At 36.7% G+C, this 10,659-nt stretch overlaps 1 protein-coding gene across 1 annotated transcript; it reads left to right on the forward strand.

Annotated features, from left to right (window-relative positions):
- The first annotated feature begins 1,812 nt into the window (after positions 1-1,812).
- On the forward strand, positions 1,813-8,249 carry LOC132922848 (uncharacterized). Its single transcript, XM_060986569.1, has 2 exons — positions 1,813-6,170; positions 6,222-8,249. The coding sequence occupies exons 1-2, from the start codon at positions 3,456-3,458 to the stop codon at positions 8,247-8,249; spliced, it is 4,743 nt and encodes a 1,580-aa protein (XP_060842552.1). The 5' UTR covers positions 1,813-3,455.
- Positions 8,250-10,659: the final 2,410 nt, after the last annotated feature.

The following is a 10,659-nucleotide window of genomic DNA, read 5'->3' on the forward strand; positions in this document are numbered from 1 at the left end:
CTTTTATCAAACTTAAAAATAAAATATATAAATACTACCTTTAAGTTTAATAATTGATAATTATCAGCAATATTAAAGCTAATAACTCAAAACCAGTTCTTCTTGTAGCAAATTATCTACAATGTACGTTTGAATAATATAAAGGACTCGTACAGGTTAGGTACTATTAATGAGATAATAATGGTTGTAATAAGACTTATTAATCTTTATTAAAATAATTTCGTAATTTAATATTATTTTCTTAATCCTTATAATAAATTATAAACATTCACACAAAAAGGAACATTATTAATGGGGAAGGTCGATGGTGATAAAGGGCACACAAAAGCTAAAATTTCAATAATTTAAATCAGGTATATCATAAAAGCAAAATCGTATGAATAATTTATAAGAATATATACGACGTTTATTGGTTTATATAAGAGAAAAGAACACTTAAGAGTCCCAGAACCACAATTCGACGATAATGATGGTGGTTCTAAGACTACCAAACATATAAATTTAAAAATTAATAATTTGGTTTTCCTTTTAACAAATAATACGTTAAAAACGGATTTAAAAATTAAAATCGATTTTAATAAGCTATTGATTTATAGCACATACATTTCATTGACTTGAATTTGAAATTTCATACAAATAAAATTAAAATACAAATTATATATTATACGCACTCGAAATCACATCTAGAAAAATGTAATTATAAATGTTACTAATTAGATATTAATAATAATAATAATTGTACTAAGATTTATGAATTATTGGGATGTTAAAATATTCATTACTTCTTTAGAAGAATTACATTAACTTCAAATCATAATATCTTCTTTTACAGTAAAAATTTATGTCGGTTAGAAATCAAAAAGTTCTACAGTATAACCACTTGGTTATTACATTTTTTCTCCGTTTAGTTAGAACCATATTACGTAAAAGTAAAATTACTATTCATTTATTTACACAACGATAATAAAATATTATTTTTGGTAATTCAATGTATTATAACATATAGAATTGTGCACTGTAGTTTAGTTCCAAACTGCTCTATTTGTATCACAATCAAATAATATCTGTATTAAATGTAAATTTAAAAACCATAATAATAATTACATACTTATATTTTCTACAAAAAAAAAAATCATAGTGTTGGTGATAAAGTAATAAAAGAAATAAACAATAACTTATTGGTTCTTGTGGTGATTTCTATTATCATTGTTTAATTATTATACATATTACTATTTATATATGTTTTAGGCTACGTATCACACAATATACCATAATTTTAACAAAATAAATAAAGATGTATAATACGTACTTGTAAAATCTGTGGACAATAATTGTTTAGTTAATTTTTAATAATATGTACATTAAATAGCCCGCTTGTGGTACAATTAACTGAGTCAATGATTCTCTCCTTTGTTTTCATGGTGGTCAGATTGGTCAAGAGTGTAGAATAATATAGAGACATCTAGAAATATTCTCATTTATTTTGCGTAAAATCTATGATAGTTTTATCTGTAGATACTAAGTTTATTTCATGAATTCATCATTTCGTTTATTATATAAACAATCCTTAATTAATTTTTAAAGCTTGTCTGCATATGACTTCTTATAAATACGTTCTACATATCCAAACAACTCTACAATATACACCAGGAGAAACAAATATTAAAAGCAGTAAATAAAAAAACATGAAAATTATTTACCAATTCGTCCTATAAACAGTATGTATATAATATCATAGTATTAATACAATAATTATAATATTATATAATATTATTAATACAAAATTTACAATAATGACCATCATTCTGTTTGTTCGGACCAAGTCCAACTAGAGGGCGCTAGTCATTTCAAATTCAAGTTTTGAACTGGTGCCGGTTACGCATGCGCCGACGTTGTCGGCGGGCCATCGTCGCGTTCGCTCACGAACCGTTTTTATCGTGAAACCAGTACGCGTACGTGTGTTGTTACCGAGCTTTTTCACGCCACGCTAATGTAACGCAATTTTAAATCGTGCATTTTTCGTTTGTTACGTATTGTTGTGTTTGGTATACGGCCGTAAATACGTGTACTCCCGAGTGCGCACGATATGACATGCTAATAATTATTATCTTCGCTGTCATTCATCCGTGAGTTTTTCTCCGGACATCGTATTCGTTAAGCGATCGATCACGTGTTTGTGTTGTCGTCGTTGCTGGCTGTTGCGCACGTGTTTGTGTTGTCGTCGTTGCTGGCTGTTGCGCACTTGCGCACCCGATTTGATTATTCGCGTTAACTAACTGGTAGTTGTTATACGCGCATTACGTAACATACGCTTGGTCAACTATTATATTGTTTTTGGTTCCTTATGAAGTGAATCATATACCACGAAGTAAATCATGAACCACCGTATGTACACTTGATTGGAGGATATCGTATTCGTCGACATGTCGTATGGGGAAGCCGATCAGCGACCAGGTCAGACGTATCACTCCGTATAATCATTTTGTATTATATTATCATTTTATATCGTATTGTAGCGGTTGTTGATATAAACATCGTGTGCTTACGTTTATAATATTATTATTATCACACTCATGTTTGTGATTTGTTGATCAATTATTATTTATTATTTGTATTATTATCATTTGGTAGGACTAACATAGTACTTAAGGTGTTCTCGTGTACATTAGATTTCCTACTTATAGGCAATAAAATTTATACAGTCCACTAGTAAAATATTATTTGTTTTATTCTATATATTTTACATTACCTTTATTTATTAATTACCAGTGAAATAGTTGGGATACAACCATGTATATTTAAACTGGCTATCACAGCTGAACATTTGGTCCTTCGAGAGCCGGATAGCTATCAATTAATGTATTATATGTATTAATTATTGCATTATTTGCTATATATTATTATTATTGCTTTATCCTAGTAGTATCTTTGTGTTTCTTTTCTGGGTTGTTAGTTTTGCGTTGTTAGGTGTATAGGTACTACATCATTTATACGATGACGAGAAAAAATCAGCAACAAATCCACAATGAACAAAAAAAGACCGAGCTAACGCGCGCGCGTGCCGCAAGAGACGTCGCGTTACGATCAATTAAGAAAATATTAAGTATTGCTAAGGATGCAATAATCAATTCTGAAAATCGTCCCACATTAGAAGCGCGAGTTATGTCATTAGGTCAACTTGTCACTGATTTCAATAATGAACAAAAACATATTCTTTCAACACTCGCGGAGACCGATGAAGTTGACCAATTCGTGGAAGTGGATGAGAACGTCACCGAAACGATGCAATCGATGTGTGACCAGATCAATGTCATTGTAGCAAAATTAAAACAGAATACTTCGATGCCCACTCCGCGCAATGATAGGAGTCAGTCTTCTGTGCAATCACTGATTTTACCAAGAATCGGATTCCTAAGTTTGATGGTAATATTATTGAATGGTGTTCTTTCCGTGATATGTTTACATCTTTGGTGCATGACAACAAACATTACGAAGATATTGAGCGTTTCCATTACTTATTGTTTTACTTATTAGGTCCAGCGTTAACAATAGTAAAAGCAGTGCCACTTACAGCTGACAATTATTCTATTGCTTGGAACGCGCTTAAAAATCGATATGACAATAAACGCTTATTGGTCACTGCGCACATTGAAAAATTATTTACATTCGCGCCGTTAACAAAAGAATCCCCTGCATCACTTTCATTGTTCGTCAACACCTTTCGGGAAAATGTATCTGCTATACAAGCTCTTGGAGTTGGAGACTTGGCTGGTTTTATATTATTCTATATCGGTTCACGCGTTATTGATCCCATGACACGACGATTATTTGAGGCTACTGTTGCGAAAAATGAAATACCTGATTTGAACTCATTATTAGAGTTCGCATCACAACGATGTAACGTTTTGGAAAACGTTGGCAGCAGTTTGAGCATTAATTGTGTGGAAAATAATGAAAAGACCGTAGGGAAGACAACTACTAAGAAGATCCAGGGCAAGAGGTCCGAGAAGACATCGTTAGCCGCGGTTGCCCCCACCAAGTCAAAAAAGTGTTTGTTTTGTGGACACCCACATGCAATTTACAAGTGTTTTGGATTCCGAAAACTAACAATTACCAGTCGTCGCGATTTTGTCAATAAAAATCAATTATGTTTTATTTGTTTGAACAGAGGGCATATGAGCAATGCGTGTCCTACGTCTTTTACGTGTCGTACGTGTTCAAGTAAGCATAGTACATTACTACATTTGGCAGATGATACTACAAAATCGAGCACCGATAAGACAAATGACAACTCTGAACGAGCCACCACAAGTTGCAATGCAACACAGTTTTCGGGAGTTACACATACTGAAACCACTGTTTTGTTGGGTACTGTTGTAGTCAGGGTTCGGGACAATACAGGAGTTCTACAAGAAGTCAGGGCAGTATTAGACAGTGGGTCGCAGGTGTCTGCAATGACAGTGGATTGTGTCAACCGGTTAGGTTTGACCCGTAGGAAGTGTCCTGTTGAGGTCATCGGACTTTCCCAACAACCGGTCAATACTGTTAAAGGTCAAACTAATTTTAATTTTTTTTCTGTTCAATCCGACGTTCCCGAATTTAAAGTAACAAATGTCATTGTTTTACCTCGAATTATGTCATCAATGCCTGACAGGGTTTTGCCAGCTGAGATACGAAATCGCTATCGGCATCTTGTCTTTGCCGACCCCCGATTTGATCACCCGGCGCCAGTAGATATGTTGATTGGAGGAGACTTATATCCGTCCGTCATTCAATCTAGAGCTGACATTATACATACCGAGGGCCTACCATCAGCGATGAATACACAGTTAGGTTGGGTCATAATTGGCGCGTTGCAGAATAACACACATACTCCTCTTACTTCCCTGTCAATTAGTACAACCCCTCCGATTGAAGAGTTGATGCAGCGTTTTTGGACAGTAGAGGAGCCCACAGAGTCTACAATGCCAACTACACAAGACAAGCAATGTGAAGATTGGTTTGTTAGAACCACGAAACGAGACGCCATCGGTCGATTTTATGTTGGTTTACCATTTCGAACGATAGTATGTTCCACCGACATCGGATGTCAAGATGAGAAGTCGGTCGTTTTAGGGTCATCCAGAACTTCAGCTCTTAACCGACTGTATAATTTAGAACGTCGCCTTGAGAAGGATTCAGCATTGTATACGGCCTACCGGGCCTTCATGAACGATTATAGAGCGTTAGGACATATGAAGTTAGCGACTGAGCCAGGCAAATATTTCATACCACACCACCCAGTAGTTAAACGTTGTAATGAAGAACTGAAGATTCGTGTGGTGTTCGACGCCTCGGCTACGTCTTCATCAGGAGTCTCATTAAATGACTGTTTGGTGACTGGACCAAAACTTCAGACTGAAATCGGTGATGTCTTGTTGCGCAGTCGTCTACACAAATTTGTTTTTACTGCCGACATAACTAAAATGTATCGGCAAATATGTCTACATGAACAAGATAAAGTTTATCAGCACATACTATGGCGCAATTCGCCTAGTGACAAAGTGCAGGAATATGAGTTGTGTACGGTCACATACGGCGTAAGTTCGGCTCCGTTTTTAGCGATTCGATGCCTTCAACAGCTCAACCTGGAGGATGGACCTGATTTTCCACTCGTCAAGGATGTCCTGTTAGCTGATACATATGTAGATGATATTTTTGTTGGCGCTGACACTGTGGAGGACATTTTAGAATCAAAAATCCAAATCATCGGCTTGCTAAATCGAGGTGGATTTAGCCTGAAAAAATGGGCTAGCAATTGTCCCGAGATCTTGAACACCATCGAAATTGAAGACCGTGCTGTGACACCGTGGATAGAGCCAACCAAGGAACAGGCAGTCAAGGTTTTAGGAGTTCATTGGGACCCTGTACTTGACACATTCGGCTATCATTCGACGATAGATCATGTCACTCCTACAAAACGGTCAGTATTATCAACTGTTGCTCGTTTTTATGATCCAATCGGCGCGTTGGGTCCGATGGTTTTCTGGGCGAAGTGTTTAATGCAGACATTATGGATGGATAAATTAGAGTGGGATACACCACTGTCTTCAGGTCTGACGTCGATGTGGCAAGGTTTCATCGATAAACTTCCTGACTTAGCATGCTTGTCGCTGCCACGACACATTGCAGTAGTTAATAGTCAAGACATACAATAACTAGGATTCTCTGACGCGTCTCAGGTTCGATACGCAGCAACAGTATATTTGCGAGTGGTAGATCAGGATAGTAATGTCAGAGTGTATTTTTTAGCGTGTAAAACAAAGGTTGCACCACTGAAGTCATCATCAGTGGATATATCGTTAACCATACCTCGGTTGGAGCTTTGTGCCGCGCTCCTGTTGTCGCGTTTACTGTCTCTACGTTTGAAAACCTTACGGGACAAAGTCAAGATTACGCGTGTCCGGGCATGGACAGATTCAACCATTGTTTTATCTTGGCTCACGGCCGAACAGAGGCTATTCAAAATATTCGTCACTAACCGTGTATCTAAAATACGAGACCTCGTACCCCAGTGCGAATGGGCACACGTTGGTACTTCAGACAATCCAGCTGACCCGGCATCACGAGGGTTGCTGCCAGATGCTTTGGTAGCATGCTCATCATTTTTACATGGACCGATATTCCTTCATTACCCGGAATGTCAGTGGCCAGTTGTAACTACATCAAGTATAAATCCTGAAGAGCTCCCGGAATATAAACGCCCATCAAAAAATGTATTTTTAACCCGACAGGTTGATTCTAGCTTGATCCAACGTTTTTCCGTGCTGCGCAAAATGCAACGGGTGTTAGCATACTGCCTGCGGTTCGCTGACAAGGCTCGACAACGTACGGTTGTGAGTGGGCCAATCACTTGGCAAGAGTATGAGAGAGTATTGATGAAGGTAACAATGTATACACAAAGGTTATATTACTCAGATTTGTACCACCAACTAGTAACGTCAAATTCTATCGTCACCCCGAGCTCCCTCGCTCAGCTTGCACCCTTCGTCGATGCTCATGGTATTATTAGAGTAGGCGGTCGTTTGCAGCATTCGGACTTGAACACCGACGCCAAACACCCTATTTTGTTGTCGAAATCGTCTCACCTTGCTCAGCTTATTGTCCATCATTACCATCATAATACTTTACATGGTGGGACGCGTTTGGTAGCTTCGTTAATTCAGCGCCGTTTCTGGATCGTTTCGATTCGCGCTGCGATTCGTCAAATAATATTCAAGTGTACAGTGTGTATTAGATACAAGGCCGCAGCTCCCCAACCATTTATGGCAGATTTACCATCAACAAGGGTCCAACAATGCCGACCATTTGCCAACGTGGGAATGGATTATGGAGGTCCGTTCACCATTAAGGAGAGTCAACGCCGTAACTCAAGGACGCACAAGGCATATCTTGGGTTATTCGTATGCCTATCTACCAAGGCTGTGCACTTGGAGGTTGTCACAGACTTGACAACAGAGGCATTCCTAGCGTCTTTCGATCGATTTGTAGCTCGACGAGGGATTCCGGTGCAGATTTATTCCGACTGTGGAACTAATTACGTTGGCGCAGCGAAACAACTCAAGACATTATTCCACGACGCAGCAACGAAGGAAGCACTTCATGCCCGAGTTCCATGTCAATGGAGGTTCAACCCGCCTGCAGCTCCGCACTTTGGCGGTATTTGGGAAGCTGCTATTAAGAGTACCAAGTTACATCTAAAAAAGGTAGTAGGTAATCAGGTATATACTTTGGAAGAGTTAATGACGCTAATCACACGTATTGAAGGTGTACTCAATTCTCGGCCATTAGTCGCCATGTCAACCGATCCGAACGATTTATCTGTGCTAACGCCAGGACATTTCCTGATCGGACAACCTATACTGGCGATTCCCGAACATGATATCAGCGATATCCCTCAGAATCACCTCAAGCGGTGGCAATTAGTGAGACAAGCCCTTCAGTCCTTCTGGAAACGATGGAGTCGGGAATATCTCCATACGCTGCAAAGTAGACAAAAATGGTTCCATCAAAATCCCAGTCTCGGTGTCGGAGATGTCGTCGTCATAAATTCACCTTCTCGACCTCCGTTGATGTGGCAACTGGGTCGAGTCATCGACGTCCATCCTGGTGCTGACCAAGTGGTTCGTGTAGCCACCATCAAGACAGCAGAAGGGATACTGAAACGCCCGGTCGTAAAGTTGGTCAAACTACCTACTGACAACGCTTAACTAACTCTCCTTCCTTGTTCCATATTTTGTCATTTCCCAAAATGTACATATATTTTTTTTTGTTCGTTCATTAGGTACTATTTCTGTAATTTTTTTTTTTTTTTTTTGGGAATTTTAGTATATATCTTGTTATAACATGTAAACGCACAGTGATATGGTCTGACCGAGAAATGTCTCCTTTGAAAGCATCCTTTCAAAGCGGGGGAGGATGTTCGGACCAAGTCCAACTAGAGGGCGCTAGTCATTTCAAATTCAAGTTTTGAACTGGTGCCGGTTACGCATGCGCCGACGTTGTCGGCGGGCCATCGTCGCGTTCGCTCACGAACCGTTTTTATCGTGAAACCAGTACGCGTACGTGTGTTGTTACCGAGCTTTTTCACGCCACGCTAATGTAACGCAATTTTAAATCGTGCATTTTTCGTTTGTTACGTATTGTTGTGTTTGGTATACGGCCGTAAATACGTGTACTCCCGAGTGCGCACGATATGACATGCTAATAATTATTATCTTCGCTGTCATTCATCCGTGAGTTTTTCTCCGGACATCGTATTCGTTAAGCGATCGATCACGTGTTTGTGTTGTCGTCGTTGCTGGCTGTTGCGCACGTGTTTGTGTTGTCGTCGTTGCTGGCTGTTGCGCACTTGCGCACCCGATTTGATTATTCGCGTTAACTAACTGGTAGTTGTTATACGCGCATTACGTAACATACGCTTGGTCAACTATTATATTGTTTTTGGTTCCTTATGAAGTGAATCATATACCACGAAGTAAATCATGAACCACCGTATGTACACTTGATTGGAGGATATCGTATTCGTCGACATGTCGTATGGGGAAGCCGATCAGCGACCAGGTCAGACGTATCACTCCGTATAATCATTTTGTATTATATTATCATTTTATATCGTATTGTAGCGGTTGTTGATATAAACATCGTGTGCTTACGTTTATAATATTATTATTATCACACTCATGTTTGTGATTTGTTGATCAATTATTATTTATTATTTGTATTATTATCATTTGGTAGGACTAACATAGTACTTAAGGTGTTCTCGTGTACATTAGATTTCCTACTTATAGGCAATAAAATTTATACAGTCCACTAGTAAAATATTATTTGTTTTATTCTATATATTTTACATTACCTTTATTTATTAATTACCAGTGAAATAGTTGGGATACAACCATGTATATTTAAACTGGCTATCACAGCTGAACACTGTTGTTTGCATATTGACAATATTGTCTTTAATATTAAATGTAAATAAGAGTATTTTTAAAAAATACTGTTGATTTTTTTCGCGTATTTCAAGGTTTACGGGTTTAACTATGCATTTTATTCAATTTTTTTTATATTCCAATAACAAAATTGAAATGACATTTTTCGGAGCTTTTTTTATAATTCAAGAAATTCGAACAGAATAAATAAAAAAATACATTTTAATAAAAATAAAATAAAACAAAACAAAAATATACATACTCAGTGTATCTAGAAAATGGACAATTAATAAATTATATAAAACTGATTTAAACTTTTTGATAAAATGGGATTAATATTTTATATTATGATAATAAAAAAATTACTGTAAGAAACGTATCACAAAAAAATATAAAATAAAATTGTATAACGCGCAATAAAAATAAAAACTAACAAATTACGTACCTATCAATTTTTCTAAATAAAATAAAAACATAATATAGGTATAAGTAATCATTCATGTTCGTAGTTAATATAACTAATTAGGATAATTAGGAAAAACCTTGTATAAGATGTTACTGAAATTTAACTTACCATATTCCTCTAAAAAAATTTACCATATTTTATTTTACTATATAGCTATTAATAATTGTTAATATAGGAATGAGGGTATCAAAAAAAAAAAATAAATAAATAAAATAAAATCTTTTAAGAACGATTAATAGAAGAGACATTTAAAAATCTAATTATTTAGAACGTCCTTTATAATGTGAATCTAAAGCAATTTCTAGTTTCAATTCAAAAAATTATGTATCGACATTACGACGTTTCGTGCAAGTATTGATCCTATACACTGTTAGTAAGATGAATTTGCTATCCCACCGAAATTTGATTTACTTTTTGCTATAACCAATGGAGAATTATTGAGAATAACTTTCAAACTAATAGTTTGGTTTTACGAAAGGTAAATCTACGGTATATGTCATTGATGGAGAATGGCGATTTGATAAAGTGCATACACAGTTTCCACAATGAAATTTTTACTACCTATTAAAATGTGTGTCGATTGTTTTAATTGGCATGAAAAATTATCATGACATCGTGATAGAAGATCGGTGAGACACAACATGAAAAACAACTTCCAATGTACATATTCCTAAGTCTGCAGGACAACATTATCACATAGACACAAAGACAGCGACACACTAT

This window comes from Rhopalosiphum padi, chromosome 2, assembly GCF_020882245.1.
Source record: "Rhopalosiphum padi isolate XX-2018 chromosome 2, ASM2088224v1, whole genome shotgun sequence".
Classification (NCBI taxonomy): Eukaryota; Metazoa; Arthropoda; class Insecta; order Hemiptera; family Aphididae; genus Rhopalosiphum; species Rhopalosiphum padi.